Source organism: Nerophis lumbriciformis, linkage group LG25 (genome assembly GCF_033978685.3).
Source record: "Nerophis lumbriciformis linkage group LG25, RoL_Nlum_v2.1, whole genome shotgun sequence".
NCBI lineage: Eukaryota > Metazoa > Chordata > Actinopteri > Syngnathiformes > Syngnathidae > Nerophis > Nerophis lumbriciformis.
Window position 1 is genome coordinate 337,688 of NC_084572.2, and position 18,956 is coordinate 356,643.

Sequence of the window (18,956 nt, forward strand, 5' to 3'; positions counted from 1 at the left end):
GAGCATCACTTTGTAACAATAGTGTACTTAACAGCAGTGGAAGCAAGTATCCAGTAGGGGGCGACACTGAGGATCAGCTGCTGCTGGTGATTGTAGATACTCTACTGCCACCTGCTGGATAAACAATGCAACTACACAAACAATGACTTCCTCTCAAGTCTGTGCATGCAAAATCATTTGAAAAAGGCAAAGAAAAAGTACTTTTCAATGAATGCTTGTATAGTTTATTGTAAAATGTGCTGTTTTTTTCCCCCCCCCCACACAGCTTTAAATATTAGAAGTTAGTTGAAAACAAAACTGAATAGACGCAGATATTCCATCAGGATAAAAAGTAGACAGTAAGGCATTATGGGTAAATAACAGCAGTTGATGCTTCTACTGAAACTCAAGTCTGACCTCCGTGAAGGAATGTTCCAGCTTGACCTCGTGCGTGACGCAGTGTTCCCACAGGGACTTTTTATGGAGGAAGGACACGCCGCACTCCTCGCACGTGTAGCTTTTGGCTTTGCCGGCGTGCGTGCGGCGGTGCTTCTTCATGTGGTACGACAGCCGGAAGCCCTTGTTGCACACTTCGCATTTGAACGGCTTCTCTCCCGTGTGGATGCGCATGTGCGACTTGAGGTACCCCGACTGGATGAAGGCCTTCCCGCACACGTCGCACTTGTACGGCCTCTCGCCCGTGTGGTAGCGGTTGTGGAGGCGGAGCTCGTTGGCGGTCAGGAAGGTCTTCCCGCACACGGTGCACTGGTGCGGCCGCTCGCCGGTGTGGATGAGCTCGTGGCGCTTCAGGGACGTCTCCTTCATGAACTGCTTGCCGCAGCTGTTGCAGGGGTAGCGCACGCCGATGTGCACCTGCTCCACGTGGTTGGTGAGCTGCAGCTTGGTGCGGTACGCCATCTCGCACTGAGCGCACGCCCACGGCCGCTCCTCCGAGTGCGTCCCCATGTGCACGGTGAGCTCGGAGGCGGAGCGGTAGCACTTGCCGCACTGCCAGCACAGGAAGGGCTTCTCGCCCGTGTGCTTGCGCTGGTGCACCGTCAGGCAGTTGGACGAGCGGAACTTCTCGGGGCACATGTCGCAGGCGAAGGGGAACTCCCCCTTGTGGATCCTTTGGTGGATGGCGAGGTAGGAGAGCTGCACGAAGCTCTTGTCGCACTGCGAGCAGGGATACGGGCCGGTGAAGGCGTGCTGCTTCTCGTAGTGCTCCCTGAGGCGCCGCAGCAGCGTGAAGGTCTTGTCGCACATGGTGCACGCCATGGGCCGGTGCATCAGCTTGTGCCTCTCGAAGGCCGCCTCGCTGGCGAGGATCTTGCCGCACTCTTTGCAGTAGAGCGGGTCGTGGATCCTCTGATGCACCTTCAGCATGGTCACGCTCTTGAACTCCTTCCCGCAGTCGTGGCACGTCATGACGTCCCTCAGGTCCACCTTGCAGACCTTCTCCTGGTGCTCCTTCAGGGCGGAGAGGAACTCAAAGTGCTTGCCGCAGTTCGAACACCACACGGGGATCTGGAGGGGCGGGGCTTGCTGGCCGTCACTCTGGCTGGGCCCGGCCGTGACCTCCTTCATCCAGGAGAAGCGGGACATTTTCTTGTGGCAGATGGCGTAGATCTGGTGCCTCTTGAGGCCGTGCATGTGCTTGAAGCGCTTCTTGCAGTGCACGCAGTGGTACGGCCGCTCCTCCGTGTGGCACTGAATGTGGCGGTTGAGCGTCTTGACGTTGTCGAAGGCTCTGGAGCACACGGGACACACTTTGAGGGCTTTGCTACGAGCTCTTTGAGGAGGAGCTTTCTGAGGCTGGGCTTCTTCCGGGTTCTTCTGGCTCTCGCTGCACGTCTGCGCGTCGGCCTCAGCCAGGATCTGTTCCACGCTCTTGCTGGCCTCCTCGCGCACACCCTCGTGCCCGTGGATGATCTGGTGCTTCTTGAGCGTGTCGCGGTACTTGAAGCCTTTGTCGCAGGTGACGCAGATGAAGGGACGCTCCTGGGTGTGAGAACGCAGGTGCTTGGCGATGTCCGCGCTGCAAGGCAGCGTCCTGCTGCAGATGGGACACACTTTACCTTCAGGCGAGCCTTCTAAGGGCGGCAGCGGCTGCTCGTCACACTTCTTCACCACGGAGCTCTTCAGCTCCTTGCTCTTGCAAATCTCCTTCTGATGCCTTTTGAGCACGTACGGGTTCTTGAACCTTTTCTCACAGAATAAGCACTTGTAGGGGCGGTCCTCCGAGTGGGACTTCATGTGGCGCTCCATGTCCACCTGCCGAGCAAAGAACTTCCCACACAGGGAACAGTTTTTGTTGTCCAACATCTCCAGAGAGCCTGGCTCCACCACGTCGTCGGTGGTGGAGTTTGGTTCTTCTCTCTCGTGGACGCGCATGTTGTGGCGGTTCATGTCGTACTGGTCCCTGAAGCGCTTGTCGCAGTGGGCGCACTTGTACCTCAGGTCCCGGTTCTCCGAGTGCGTCTCCTGGTGTCGCCTCATGGCCGCGGCTCTGAGGAAGTTCTTGCCGCACACGGGACACGTCTTGTTCCCCGGGTGCTTCTTCCTTTGCCGCTTGGCTGCCTCGGAGTCCACGTCTCTGTCCGACGCGACTTTCCTCTTCAGCTCCAGTCGCGTGCTCTGTTTGAGCGGTTGAAAAGCTGCCGGCTTCATGGAGTCGTCGTCGTCGTCGCCGTCGTCCGCTTCCTCGCTTTCCGCCTCATCCTCCTCGTTTGGGGACTCCTCCTGAGGGGTGGGCTCCATCAAAGCAGGCATCTGCTCAAGGTGTATGTAGTCTAAAAGGGTTACGGTCTCGCCCTCCACCTGGACGGTCATGCAGCCTGATATTTGCTCGGGCGGAGGCTGCAGCTGGATTTGATCGCCATCGATGACCACCTTCTCCAGCTGGGGGAGGGACAGCGAGGACAGGATGCAGTTTCCGAATGAGGACGGAATGGTCTGAGTATCATCTGTCAGGAAGAGCGATATCATCAACTTCAAATTAAAAAAAAAGAGAAGCAAATACCGTATTTTCTGGACCAGATTATAAGGCGCACTGTCGATGAGCGGGTCTAGTCAGGTCTTTTTGCGGATAGGGCGCATTAAAGGGGTCATATTATTATTTTTTCTAAATGTAAAAGACTTCCTTGTGGTCTACATAACATGTAATGGCGGTTCTTTGGTCTAAATGTTGCGTAGATGATGTTTTACACATCATCTTCAAGTCGATTTCTGACAGTCGCTTTTGTGGGCGGTCTTATTTACGTGGCTCACATTTGACGGCGTCTTCTCCCCGTCATCTTTGTTGTAGCGGTGTAGCATGCAAGGACAGGAGTGGAAGAAGTGTCAAAAGATGGAGCTAACTGTTTTAATGACATTAACACTTTACTTCAATCAATAACGGAGCAGCATCTCACTAGTGCAACAACAACAACGCCGGAAATGTGTCCCGTGAAAAATCGTCCCACCGGAACTCTCTAATAACTAAAGTTCCTTGGGTGAATAATGTAAACTCACTACACTGGTAGTTTTTAGTGCTTCTGTAGTGAGATACAAGTTAGAACTTTACGCTACTTTATATTAGAAATGGTAACAGCGGAGGATGAATGTCTCATAACAAGATAGAGAAAAAGAAGAAGCTTATCGACTAGAAATGTTGCTTTTGCATAATATTGTGAAACAAAACTGTCAGAATAATTGTATCCAAGTTATCACAAAACTTTGTGTTTCCATTAGTTCCCGGGAACAGACAAAAGCTGTCTTTGATCCTACCAAGAAGAAGGCTTGTAAAACTCCACTGTGTAGGATGGGAAGAAACATGAAGGTGTTCTGTTTCTTTGATGTATTGTAATCCACAGAAAGATTTTGTCTTGACCCGAGAACTACAAAGCGGAGAGGAAGCAGGACCAGACTCCCCTCCAGGCGACCTTTTCTTTGAACTGTTTGTAATGAAAGGCAATGGCTGTTTACGACCCCCCTACCTCAGAAACAGCTGTTGCCATGTAATCAGGGAAAGTCCAAATAAAAGAGGAGGCGTACAATCTTTCGTCAGTGGTGGGACTGTACAAAGAGTACAGTCTAGACGTTTCTCCTCATTGAGCCAAATTTAATTATGGTTGTTTGATTCCTTGCTTCTTGTCTTGTTTAATAGATGTCATCAGTGTTTGAACCTGACAAAAACGCCAGATAGTATGTCTGCTAATGGGTGTCATTTTGCGGTCCTTAGACACACACCATAATAATACTTGTATCTCTGACTACGGTAGCCGTAATGGGCCGACAATCCATCAAACGGTGCGGCTTCAAAGTCATACTAAAACATTTTGACAGATTTTTGAGTGCCATGTGTAATGTTCTTTATTTTCAATGGAACATTTTAAAGTTTTGGTGTTGTTTACTGGCGTCATATTGCAGTCTACACATATCTCTTATGTGTGACTGCCATCTACTGGTCACAGTTACCATGAATTGATTAAGGTGGAACCCGACTCAAACAAGTTGAAAAACTTATTCGGGTGTTACCATCTAGTGGTCAATAGTACGGAATACGTACAAGACTGTGCAATCTACTAATAAAAGTTCCAATGAATCAATCAAAAGTATTACACCATGTACCAAATAAAATTGCTTCGAGGTCGGTAAGCACAACCAGAATTATTCCGTGCATTAGACGCACCTGGTTATAAGGTGCACTGTAGATTTTTGAGAAAATGAAAGGATTTTAAGCGCCTTATAGTCCGAAAAATACGGTATGTTTTTGCAACGACGGGACTTACCGGTTAAATCGTAATGTCCCAGCGTGGTGTGGTGCAGGAGGACCGCTTTCAAGTGATGCAGGTCGGGAACTGAGTGGACGCACTCCTCCAGGGCGGATGGTGCAGCACTGAGCATGGCGGCCGTCTGCAGAAGAGTCAACAAGAGAGTAATACCATTATTTCCCTGCAGTGGTAGTGCTGCTTTTAGTGTATTTCCAACATGTTTCAATATGATACACGTATTTCCAATTTCTTATGACAGTGTGCCGGAAAAAAAGTCGGAAGAAGCAGAGCTTATTGAATTCTACCTCTTCTTCATTTTATAACAATTTCTAAAAAATGTGTTTGTTCACTTCCTGTCCGCAATGTGGAACACAAATTAAATAATATATAAAGTTCTCATGAATAAATAGGTAAGTAGGTTGTGATTCATATAAGATTAATAAGACTCCTTTTTCGATATGGTTCATGGTGCTTATCAAGATTTTTCTCCTTTGGAGTTTGAACAGTTTCTTAAAACTGGATCATTGACTTCTTTGCTTAAACCAATCCATAATTTACCTCCACATAGTTTTAAGTGTTGGACGTGCATATAAATGTTTATAGTTACATTTTTACCGGAGGTTCAATTTCTTCTCTTATTTTGAGAATAATTGTTAAACATTCTTGGGTAGCAGGTTATAGTTTGTTTTGTGCATATTTTTACCTCTTTGCAAATGCACTAAAGCATTGAATTTCAATATTTTGGATTCAATGAATCAAATGTTTGAATGTTCTCTAAATCCAACATTATGAATGATCCAAACTGACCTACTTTGTAATACAGTTGGTGCATTACTTTTGCTGGTATTTCCTTTAAAAGTTGTACCGTACTGTTTGTTTTTAAAGCTTTGAAAGGACTGACCACAAAGTACATCACGGACCTCATCCCTATGTATGCTCCAGTTTGTGCGTTGAGGTCCGAGGGCCAGTTCCAACTTGTGGGGCCTAAAACGAGGCTTAAAATGAGGGGAGACGGGACAGAGCCTTCTCTGCTGTTGGCCCTAAACTTTGGAACGTTCTGCCCCCTCATGTCAGAATGGACCCTACTGTTGACTGTTTTAAGTCTCGTCTTGGCACTCAGCATCAAGGGTTGGAATTGGGGGTTAAATCACCAAAAATGATTCCCGGGCGCGGCACCGCTGCTGCCCACTGCTCCCCTCACCTCCCAGGGGGTGATTAAGGGGATGGGTCAAATGCAGAGGACAAATTTCACCACACCTAGTGTGTGCGTGTGTGATATGTTAATTAAAACCCACTTTTATTCTCCAGCTTTTAAATCATTGTAAGTCTTGTGGTCCTCTGTGTCTTTTATTGTTTTTATTTTATTATATTGATTTGTTTTTATTGTTTCATTCTATTTTATTGATGTCTCTTATTATTGGTTTGTTTATTGTTTAATTTTACATACTAGTAATTTGATTACTTGTATGGTTTCTTTTTTATGTGCAGCACTCTGTAGACAGTTTTGTTGTTAATAGTGCTATATAAATAAAGGATTGGATTGGATGTAATTCTACACAATAACTCAGATGTGGTAACATGAGCGAGCAGTAGAGAATATTGTGATTTTTGCATATTATTACTGAAGTATTCTTGCCACCTTATCATAAGGTTTATTAATGCACCTAAAAAAAATATTTTACTCTGTCAATGTCTACGTCATGAATTGTTTAGAGGTTATGGCACCACCTGCTGTTGCAAAAGAAGAAAACAATGTATATTAATTAACTTGTAGCTGGTCGCCACAAGTGAGGAAAGAAAGAACAAAAATAATTAACTTGTGGCGACCAGCTACAAGTTAATTAATATACATTGTTTTCTTCTTTTGCAACAGCAGGTGGTGCCATAACCTCTAAACAATTCATGGCATAGACATTGACAGAGTAAAATATTTTTGTTTAGGTGCATTAATAAACCTTACGATAAGTATAATCTTTAAAAAAAAAAAAATATATATATATATATATATATATATATATATATATATATATATATATATATATATACACACACCTGGAGTGTACAAAGTGCTGTCACGTTGTGTAAATTGTAAATAAAAACACAATATAATGATTTGCAAATCCTTTTCAACTTATATTCAATTGAATAGACTGCAAAGATACTTAACATTTGAACTGGAAAACTTTGTTATTTTTTTTGCAAATATTAGCTCATTTGACACAAGTGGCAAAAAAGAGTGATAAAGTTGATGAATGCTCATCAAAGACTTATTTGGAACATCCCACAGATGAGCAGGCTAATTGGGAACAGGTGGGTGCCATGATTGGGTATAAAAGCAGCTTCCATGAAATGCTCAGTCATTCACAAACAAGGATGGGGCGAGGGTCACCACTTTGTCAACAAATGCCTGAGCAAATTGTTGAAGAACAACATTTCTCTACCAGCTATTGCAAGGAATTTAGGGATTTCACCATCTACGCTCCGTAATATCATCAAAAGGTTCAGAGAATATGGAGAAATCACTCCAGTACATACAGGATTTGGAGCAACATATGTTGCCATCCAAGCAACGTTATCATGGACGCCCCTGCTTATTTTAGCAAGACAATGCCAAGCCACGTGTTACATCAACGTGGCTTCATAGTAAAAGAGTGCGGGTACTAGACTGGCCTGCCTGTAGTCCAGACCTGTCTCCCATTGAAAATGTGTGGTGCATTATGAAGCCTAAAATATGACAACAGAGACCCCCAGACTGTTGAACAACTTAAGCTGTACATCAGGCAAGAATGGGGAAAAAATTCCACCTGAAAAGCTTCAAAAATGTGTCTCCTCAGTTCCCAAACATTTACTGAGTGTTGTTAAAAGGAAAGGCCATGTAACACAGTGGTGAACATGCCCTTTCCCAACTACTTTGGCGCGTGTTGCAGCCATGAAATTCTAAGTTAATGATTATTTGCAAAAAAAAATTACATTTCTTAGTGTGAACATGAAATATCTTGTCTTTGCAGTCTATTCAATTGAATATAAGTTGAAAAGGATTTGCAAATCATTGTATTCTGTTTTTATTTACCATTTACACAACGTGACAACTTCACTGGTTTTGAGTTTTGTAGTAAAACAAATAAAAGCAGCAACCATTGAAAAATGAAGCAAAACAAAAGAAAAATTGTGTTGATACTAATTACCAATAACAGATTTGTTTTAACTAAATAACACTTTTATTTTGACTTTTTAACAACTACCGTATTTTTCGGACTATAAGTGGCAGTTTTTTTCATAGTTTGGCCGGGGGTGCGACTTATACTCGGGAGCGACTTATGTGTGAAATGATGAACACATTAGCGTAAAATATCAAATAATATTATTGATTTCATTCACTTTTTCATGGGATTTAGCGATTAGATTGTTTGGTAAACGTATAGCATGTTCTATATGTTATAGTTATTTGAATGACTCTTACCATAATATGTTACGTTAACATACCAGTTGGTTATTTATGCCTCATATAACGTACACTTATTCAGCCTGTTGTTCACTATTCTTCATTTATTTTAAATTGCCTTTCAAATGTCTATTCTTGCTGTTGGCTTTTATCAAATACATTTCCCCCCAAAAATGCGACTTATACTCCAGTGCGACTTATATGTTTTTTTTCCTTCTTTATTATGCATTTTCGGCCGGTGCGACTTATACTCTAAAAAATAGGCTATATATTAGTGATGTGTCCGGCAACACCGATGCATCGGCGCATGCGTCGAGCTCATAGAGCAAAACCCTGTGTCGGTTTTAGAAAGTCACGTGACCCATCATGAGCTGTTTTGGTCACGTGACCGATACGCCAACTGTGTCGCACTGACACCTCCTCTGTGCCCTGTGAGCGGCTCTTTTCTACAGCCGGAGAAATAATAACTAAGAAGAGAAATCGTCTAAAATGCAATACGTCGGAAAAACTTTTTTTTTTTATAAAAATGTGTAAAAAAATAAAATTTTAAAAATTCCCAGTCCACAATCATCCACAACACGTTCTCTTAGATTTCCATGTTATGATACATGTTCACATTATTTATTGACTGTATCTAAAAAAGATAAAAATATATTTTTATTTAAATGAAGATATGAAATAATCCTAAATGAAATACAATGACTTGGTTTATATTATTGTATATACTAGGGCAGGGGTCACCAACGCGGTGCCCGCGGTCACCAGGTAGCCCGTAAGGACCAGATCAGTCGCCCGCTGGCCTGTTCTAAAAATAGCTCAAAGAGCAGCACTTACCAGTGAGCTGCCTCTATTTTTTTAATTTTATTTATTTACTATCAAGCTGGTCTCGCTTTGCTCGACATTTTCAATTCTAAAAGAGACAAAACTCAAATAGAATTTGAAAATATTTTAAAGACTTGGTCTTCACTTGGAATAAGCGGTAGAAAATGGATGGATGGATGGGTCTTCACTTGTTTAAATAAATTCATTTATTTTTTACTTTGCTTCTTATTACTTTTAGAAATACAATTTTAGAGAAAAAATACAACCTTAAAAATGATTTTAGGATTTTTAAACAAATATACCTTTTTACCTTTTAAATGTCTTCCTCTTCTTTCCTGACAATTTAAATCAATGTTCAAGTAATTTGATTTATTTTTTATTGTAAAGAATAATAAATATTTTAGCTTCTGTTTTTTCGACGAAGAATATTTGTGAAATATTTCTTCAAACTTACTATGATTAAAATTCAAAAAAATTATTCTGGCAAATCTAGAAAATCTGTAGAATCAAATTTAAATCTTATTTCAAAGTATTTTGAATTCCTTTTAAATTTTTTGTTCTGGAAAATCTAGAAGAAATACTGATTTGTCTTTGTTAGAAATATAGCTTGGTCCAATTTGTTAAATATTCTAACAAAGTACAGATTGGATTTTAACCAATTTAAAACATGTCATCAAAATTCTAAAATTCCACCTACTCAGTGGCCTAGTGGTTAGAGTGTCCGCCCTGAGATCGGTAGGTCATACCAAAGACTATAAAAAAATGGGACCCATTACCTCCCTGCTTGGCACTCAGCATCAAGGGTTGGAATTGGGGGTTAAATCACCAAAATGATTCCCGGGCGCGGCCACCGCTGCTGCCCACTGCTCCCCTCACCTCCCAGGGGGTGATCAAGGGTGATGGGTCAAATGCAGAGAATAATCTCGCCACACCTAGTGTGTGTGTGACAATCATTGCTACTTTAACTTTTAAAATGTATCTTAATCAGGAAAAATTACTAATGATGTTCCATAAATTTTTTTTTTTTTTTTTTTCAAAAAGATTCAAATAAGCTAGTTTTTCTCTTCTTTTTGTCGGTTGAATTTTGAATTTTAAAGAGTCGAAATTGAAGATAAACTATGTTTCAAAATTTTATTTTAAATTTTTTCGTGTTTTCTCCTCTTTTAAACCGTTCAATTAAGTGTTTTTTTCATCATTTATTCTCTACAAAAAACCTTCCGTAAAAGGAAAAAAAAATGTACGACGGAATGACAGACAGAAATACCCATTTTTTTTTTATATATATATAAATGTATTTATTTAGCTATTCTTGTTTAAATCACACTTTCGTGTAACTTACAAATGACAATATATTTATTTATTTAAGTGTGTATCAAACTGGTAGCCCTTCGCATTACCGTATTTTCCGCACTATAAGGCGCACCGGATTATTAGCCGCACCTTCTATGAATTACATATTTCATAATTTTGTCCACCAATAAGCCGCCCCGGACTATAAGCCGCGCCTACGCTGCGCTAAAGTGAATGTCAAAAAAACGCTGCGCTAAAGTGAATGTCAAAAAAACAGTCAGATAGTTCAGTCAAACTTTAATAATATATTGAAAACCAGCGTTCTAACAACTCTGTCCCAAAATGTACAAATGTGCAATCACAAACCTAGTAAAATTCAAAATGGTGTAGAGCAATAGCAACATACCGGTAATGTTGCTCGAACGTTAATGTCACAACACACAAAATAAACATAGCGCTCACCTTCTGAAGTTATTCTTCATTCGTAAATCCTTCGAATTCTTCGTCTTCGGTGTCCGAATTGAAAAGTTGCGCTAGCGTGGGATCCAAAATGGCCGGTTCCGTCTCGTAGAAGTCATCGGGAGTCAGTGTCGCTGTTGTTCTGTGAATCCTGCCTTCCGGAAAGCTCGGACCACAGTTGTGACCGAAATATCTGCCCAAGCATTTACGATCCACTGGCAGATGTTGGCGTATGTCGTCCGAGGCTGTCTGCCCGTCTTAGTGAAGGTGTGTTCGCCTTCGGAGCTGTGTGAAAAAAGCCACCCGGCCTCTTCGCGTAAACTTCCCTTAACCACTCGCTCATCTTTTCTTCATCCATCCATCCCTTCGAGTTAGCTTTTATGATGACGCCGGCTGGAAAGGTCTCTTTTGGCAAGGTCTTCCTTTTGAATATCACCATGAGTGGAAGTTAGCATGGCAAGCTAGAACCACAGTGAAGGATGACTTCTCATTCCCTGTGGAGCGAATATTCACCGTACGTGCTCCCGTTCCACAGTGCGGTTCAGTTGCTGTGAAATACGGTAGTAATCCGTGTGCGGATGGAGAGATTGCGTCTTTTTATGACCCGGATCGTTTAGTAGGAGCCATTTTGTGGTCTTTACAGATGTAAACAGGAAATGAAACGTACGGTGATATCCGCGCGTTTTTTCTTCTTCTTCCGGGGGCGGGTGAAGCGCTTCCTGTTCTATGGGGGCGGGTGAAGCGCTTCCTGTTCTATGGGGGCGGGTGCTTTCCTTGGCGGTTGCTTGCGTAGAAGAAGAAGCGCTTCCTGTTCTACCGGGAAAAAAGATGGCGGCTGTTTACCGAAGTTGCGAGACCGAAACTTTATGAAAATGAATCGTAATAAAGCGCACCGGGTTATTAGGCGCACTGTCAGCTTTTGAGAAAAATTGTGGTTTTTAGGTGCGCCTTATAGTGCGGAAAATACGGTAATCAGTACCCAAGAAGTAGTTTGGTTTCAAAAAGGTTGGTGACCCCTGTACTAGGGCATCAAATCAGTGTCAGTTGAGTCGGTCCATAGGTTGCCTGTAGGGATTTTTAATGTCCAGCAGATGTCAGTATTTAGTGACACAGTATCAATACAGTTTTGCAATGTGTCGAAACGCTTCATGACGCCTCATCAACCCATCACGAGTATATATGCATCATTGCTGATTATGCAAATGATATGATGACGTCATATTGACACCGCCCCCTACCGCCACAAGTACATTGGCAATCTGTTGGAAAGACTGCATGTGATGACAGTTTCACTGTGATTCTGGTACCTGCTGGATATCTGGCACGGGTAGAAACTTCTCAAATCTGGACAGGAAGTCCAGCATCAGCACCTGAAGAGCACTGTCATAATCGTGTCCAAAAGCGGTGGGAAACACATCCTGGAACAGATGTATTTTCACGTCAGACAGCCACAAAAGCCGACGGCTCCGACATTGGATTTTACACAAACCTGGAAAAATTTAGTCCTCTCTTCGGGGTCTTTGATTATCAACTCAATCTGGTCCACAAAATTGGACTCCGAAAACTGGACTTCTGCAAAGCACGGCTAGAATACACAGGTGTTGTTTAAGTACAAAAAAATAATAATGATGATTCGATCACAAGGAAGAGCCTACCTGTGCCGCCCAAGTGGATATTAGTGTTTTGATTCTGGTCAGATGCATCTCCAGGGTTTCCCTTTCTGGTTCCGCCTCAGCCCGACACAATTCAAGAACCACCTGCCGCAAAATATGTTACATTTCACAGCTGTCATTGTCATTGCTGGTATCATTCCTCTCACCCGCGCTCTCAGGCCCAGCATCAGCTGAGCCTTCTGATCCGCGTTCAAAAGTTCCGGCAAAATGTCGGTCACTGTGCCAACAAACTCCTCCACCATCCCATAGTCCTGCACGTCCGCCCGCTGCACCACCTGCCACATGGCAGCCGACACCAGGCGCAGTTGCGGGATGAAGAGGCGAAGAGAAGGCAGCAAGAGTAGAGAATCTGGAAAAACAAATGTATAAGTCATTTCACAGTGGTGTGTCGTCAAGGCCACACTGCAAAAACTGAAATCTAAGTAAGATGAAATATCTCAAATAAGGGTGACATTTGCTTATTTTCTGTCTGATAAGATCATTCTTCTCACTCAGCAGATTTGATGTTAGAGTTTTAAGTGTTTTGCTCCTAAATGATCTCAGTAAGATATTACAGCTTGTTGCTGAGATTTGATGACCTATATTGAGTAAAACATGCTTGAAACTAGAATATCAAGTGTTGCAAAGCTGTGTCATCAACACTCACAAGTATAAAACTACTTTTTCAAAGTAAGCATTTCTTATTTCAAGCATGAAAAAAAAAAATCATGACTGACACAATTGTGTCTCATAATTAAAACAGATGACAGCCAAATGGACTTTGCTGTTTTATTTTCAATGAAACAATAGAAAATAGGTACTCATATAGTAGTACAGTTGGCACAGTACAGTAAACTGACAGTTAATATTCAAACATTTAACATTTCTAGCAATTTTGAACAGAAATACCGTATTTTCCGCACTATTAGCCGCACCTAAAAACCACAAATTTTCTCAAAAGCTGACAGTGCGCCTTAACCCGGTGCGCTTTAGATATGGATAAATATTAAGATTCATTTTCATAAAGTTTCGGTCTCGCAACTACGGTAAACAGCCGCCATCTTTTTTCCCCGTAGAAGAAGCGCGCGGTGCATGCTGGGATATGTGACGTTTCATTTCCATTTGTGTGTTTATGTAAAGACCCCAAAATGGCTCCTATTAAGTGTGTTGTCTGTCTAATTATAAATAATGCAGACGAGGCGTGTTAACTGAGTTCTCAACGTTTACTCACAGCGTGCTCATAACCACATTCTAACTGCCAGCATACAACAACGCTTCTCAGGGCTACCGCGCATGCTCGTAACTATCGTTGCATGCTGGGTAGTGTAGTTGTTATATTTGCTAGCTCATAACATCACATTAAGAGACACGCTTACGCGCTTAATTCAATACTCGCCGTCATTCCGGGTGGATTGACAAAAGACCTCCAGCCGCTAGATATTGGTGTCAACAGGGCATTCGAAGCTAGACTGCTAACTGCGTGGGAACAGTGGATGACAGAAGGCGAACACACCTTCACCAAGACAGGGAGACAGCGCCAGACGACGCCAACATCTGCCAGTGGATCGTAAATGCCTGGGCAGATATTTCGGTCACAACTGTGGTCCGAGCTTTCCGGAAGGCAGGATTCACAGAACTGCTGGACAACAGCGACACTAACTCCGATTTCTTCGACGAGACGGAGCCGGCCATTTTGGATCCCACATTCGCCCAACTTTTCAATTCGGACACCGAAGGAGAAGAATTCGAGGGATTTATGAATGAAGAATAACTTCAGAAAGTGAGCGTTATGTTTATTTTGTGTGTTGTGACATTAACGTTCGAGCAACATTATGTTGCTATTGCTCTGCACTATTTTGAATTTTACTATGTTTGTGATTGCACATTTGCGTACATTTTGGGAGTGAACAGAGTTGTTAGAACGCTGGTTTTTAATATATTATTAAAGTTTGACTGACCTATCTGACTGTTTTTTTGACATTCCTTTAGCGCAGTTAGATGCGGCTTACAACACGGGGCGGCTTATAGGTGGACAAAGTTTTGAAATATGCCGTTCATTGAAGGCGCGGCTTATAACCCAGGGCGGCTTATGGTGCGGAAAATACGGTAGTTCATGCACATTCAGATGAATTCTTCAAAATTACAATTAAAACATTTTTGGGCTGGGGGCCGGGCTGTTTATATGCGCACTAATTGACTGAAAGAGCACGCACTTGGCGCGATGATGTCATGTTATCCATGGAAAAATGCATTTTTAGACAATATGATTTGCCTGAGCGGCTAGGAGACCCCGAGAGTAACAAGTGCTTGCCTTGTTGCCTTTTCATTAAGAACAATAAATTAGTTTATAGTATAAGTTTGTTGGTTTGAAGAAATGTAATGCCGAGCGCATATCATTATGTCAAGATAATGGCACTAGCATTTACTTCATTTAAGAATATTTTTCAACATATTGAGCAAAAAGGTCTCGTTTTTTTTTTCTACCAAGAAAAGTGCACTTGTTATTAGTGAGAATATACTTATTTTAAGGTATTTTTGGGTTAATTGAAGTTAGTTGATTTTACTTGTTTTGGAAAGTCTTGACCAGCCAAATTTTCTTGTTCTATTGGCAGATCATTTTGCTTAGTTATAAAATACTCCTCATTTTTGTATTTTGTTTTTCTTGTTTTGAACACTGACTTTTTGCAGAGCAGCAAGGCCTTTTCTGCTGGCCTAACATACCCAGAAATCATGATCATAGTTAAAGATAAAAAAAATTAAAAAAATTAATTTACTTTCCCTAAATATCTAAAAGTATTCATATTATGCTCCATCCAGTGCTGTTGTTTTCAGTTTTAGTTTGTATCCAATCAGAATTCAGCTAGCTTATGTTGCCATGCTGTACCAAATCTGCCCGGGGCCTTCAGAATCATCAATGCGGGCGCCTGTGCACTGTAAGTGAACGGGCACATACAGTTGATAGATGATTGCCATAGCCAAACAGATTATGAGCTGTTGTCAGTAAGGCCTTCTAGCTGGCCTCACCTTGAACGTGACATTTACGCGTCCTGTGATTGGACACGTCACTGGGGCCGTTAGCGGATGAATTTGAGAACACATACAGTTGATAGACAGTTGCTGTTCTGTTACAACTAAAAGTTGTAAACTCTTGTGGTTAAAGTGTGTCACGCTTGTCATTTAATTAACATTGTTACATGTGTGTTTGTCGCCATCATGTGGTCAGGGCAGTTAATATATATTTGAGAGGCATGTACCGTATTTTTCGGACTATAAGTCGCAGTTTTTTTTCACAGTTTGGCCGGGGGTGCGACTTATACTCAGGAGAGACTTATGTGTGAAATGATTAACACATTAGCGTAAAATATTAAATAATATTATTGATCTCATTTACGTAAGAGACTAGACGTATAAGATTTCATGGGATTTAGCGATTAGATTGTTTGGTAAACGTATAGCATGTTCTATATGTTATAGTTATTTGAATGACTCTTACCATAATATGTTACGTTAACATACCAGTTGGTTATTTATGCCTCATATAACGTACACTTATTCAGCCTGTTTATTTATTTTAAATTGCCTTTCAAATGTCTATTCTTGCTGTTGGCTTTTATCAAATACATTTCCCCCAAAAATGCGACTTATACTCCAGTGCGACTTAAATGTTTTTTTCCTTCTTTATTATGCATTTTCGGCCAGTGCGACTTATAGTCCGAAAAATACGGTACTTTGAATCAAGCCAAGCAGAGAAATGTACGGTGTATGTTTTAATTGCTGATGCATTTTAATTGATTTGAAATGCGCCAACAAATAACCCGTTATGTACACTGTTGATGCGCGTCAATACTCAGTAGGGTGTAAATGTGTTCCTGTATAGTATTTCTCCAGCCATGATCATATGGTGACATCAATTATGCTATTTTGAGAGGTAATCATTGAAGTCGGAGATCACTGAAGGCCTAGGTGGGAAACGCACGGCCCGCCACTGCTATTTAGAATAGAATAGAATGCCTTTTATTGTCACTTTACACAGGTGCAATGAGATTAAAAGCAACAACAAAACCTAGGAAGGAAAGAAAAATGGTGCAAAAAGAGGTAAGGTGCAAAGTCCAGTCCCGAGAACCAATGTTCTGAATGTGATGTTTAAATATTATACTATATACAGAAGCATTCAGACTGAGGGTGGAAAGTAACAATTGCACACAGAGAGCTGCTAAACTATAAAATCAGTGAAGTGAATTAGATTTATGTAGCGCTTTTCTCTAGTGCAGTGTTTTTCAACCACTGTGCCACGGCACGATTATATAATTTCACCTATTTGGGTTAAAAATATTTTTTGCAAACCAGTAATTATAATCCGCAAATAAAGTGCCGTTGTTGAGTGTCTGTGCTGTCTGGAGCTCGGCAGAGTAACTGTGTAATACTCTTCCATAACAGTAGGTGGCAGCCGGTAGCTAATTGCTTTGTAGATGTCGGAAACATGGTTTGTCGTGATCACAATATGCAGACGACGACGACGACGACGACGACGACAGGTAAAAAGGTATCTAACGCTTAAACCAAAAATAAACAAAAGGTGAGTGCCCCTAAGAAAAGGCATTGAAGCATAGGGAAGGCTATGCAGAACGAAACTAAAACTGAACAAGCTACAAATTAAACAAAAACAGAATACTGGACGACAGCAAAGACTTACAGCGTGTGGAGCAGACGGCGTCCACAAAGTACATCTGTACATGACATGACAATCAAAAATGTCCAAACAAAAAAAGATAGCAACAACTTAAATACACTTGATTGCTGAAACAAAGCAGGTGCGGGGAATAGCGCTCAAAAGGAAGACATGAAACTGCAACAGGAAAATACCAACAAAACAGGAAAAGCCAACAAAATAGGAGCGCAGGACAAGAACTAAAACACCACACACACCGAAAACAGCAAAAAACTCAAACTAAGTCACGGCGTGATGTGACAGGTGGTGACAGTACACCTACTTTGAGACAAGAGCTATAGTGATGCATGCTTGGTTATGCTTTGAATTCATATCCAACAATTGCGACAACAACTTTTGGACTTTTCGAACCTGGAACCCTCAAGTTGCTGGCACGGCCTCTCTACCAACCGAGCTATGCCGCCACATGAGAGTTCAGCAGTGCCTATGAGAGTTCATCATTTATCTCATTATTATTTGAAGCCAGGAAACTGGACATCATTATTTTTGTATTCAAGTTGAGTGGGGTCTACCGGTGCATTCACGGACATATATGTGCGTCGGAATTTCAAGAAATGACTACTGTTATACACAATTTGGGTGAAATCGCGACGCCGCTAACTGCTTTGATTGTGACATCATCTCGTCCTTAGTTCGTCCTTGTGCGGTTTTTGAATGCCACAACTGTGTTTAGTTTATATTCAAACCGGCGTTGCATAACAACTCAGTCTTACTTGAGGCCACCAAACGCAACACTTTACAGTCATATTTCGAGCGTTTGTTGTCATGAGTGGCTAGCTGTTAGCTTATGCAAGCCGGTGAATTGGTTTTGTAAACATATCGATTGTTTGTGTTGTAAAAAAAAATAAATCCATATGTTGTTGAATAATAGCTTAGCCCACCGCTAAACTTCAACGCGGCTACGGGCTGCGACGCCATCTCACAGCGGGGTACGCCATGTTGAAAATCGGACGCACACAATCCTGAAGAAAAGCCCGGTAAATCCTCACGAGTGGCCCATTTGGTCACTTTTGCTCGGTTTACCGTTTCCCGTGCGATGTAGCGTCTCCATTGAGCCACGGGCGGCGTTGAAAGAGCCGGGCAGATGAAGTCGGGGTAGATTGGGAGTAGACCCTGCGATGCCAGTTGGCGGGGACGGAAAGGCGGCTCGATTTTTATGTCCGGAGTGCGCATGCGCGGTCCGGGAGAGAATCCTCATTCCGTTGACATTTAGCTTTAGAATTGAATCCGCACTCGACATTATAACCGCCGACTATAACATTATAAATCATGTCCGACGGAAGAGAAGAAAAGCCCACAGCGATATATTAGCAAACTTTACATTCCTTCGCGAAGGAACAAGTCTCGTCTTCTTCACTGGGAATATGTGGCGTGAGGTGAAGAGCACTCCCCCCTGCTGGTGATATTTAGTAATGCAGCAATGACACAGATCAGAACAATTAGATTTGATTGTTTATTTTTGTTTATTTCAAAAGGGACAATACAATTTCATTAAAAAACACATGACTACACATGGTTAAAAAAGCCAGAAGGATAGTTTTCATCTGTAGTCCCCTGGCTTTGATGTAAAAAAGGCAGTACAAATACAATTTAAAAGAAAGAGAGAGAAAAAGAAAAAAATATATACAATATGATAAAAAATAAAATACAACATCACAACATAACATTTATCTCAGCATCAAAACAGGCTCATCATAACACTTTTATTTAGCCTTTTAACAACAATATCATTGCTGACTATGCAAAATATGATGATGTCATATTGACGCCGCCACAAGTACATTGGCAAAAAATTCAGTCCGTCAAAATAAAATGTAAAAAACTAATCA

At 41.9% G+C, this 18,956-nt stretch overlaps 1 protein-coding gene across 1 annotated transcript; it reads right to left on the reverse strand.

Moving 5' to 3' along the window:
* Nucleotides 1–201: 201 nt before the first annotated feature.
* Nucleotides 202–18,488, reverse strand: LOC133621487 (uncharacterized). The gene is made up of 7 exons (XM_061983531.1): nucleotides 18,151–18,488; nucleotides 12,566–12,768; nucleotides 12,402–12,503; nucleotides 12,236–12,331; nucleotides 12,054–12,164; nucleotides 4,752–4,875; nucleotides 202–2,945 (listed from the first exon to the last, which is right to left on the reverse strand). The coding sequence occupies exons 1-7, from the start codon at nucleotides 18,365–18,367 to the stop codon at nucleotides 376–378; spliced, it is 3,423 nt and encodes a 1,140-aa protein (XP_061839515.1). The 5' UTR covers nucleotides 18,368–18,488; the 3' UTR covers nucleotides 202–375.
* Nucleotides 18,489–18,956: the final 468 nt, after the last annotated feature.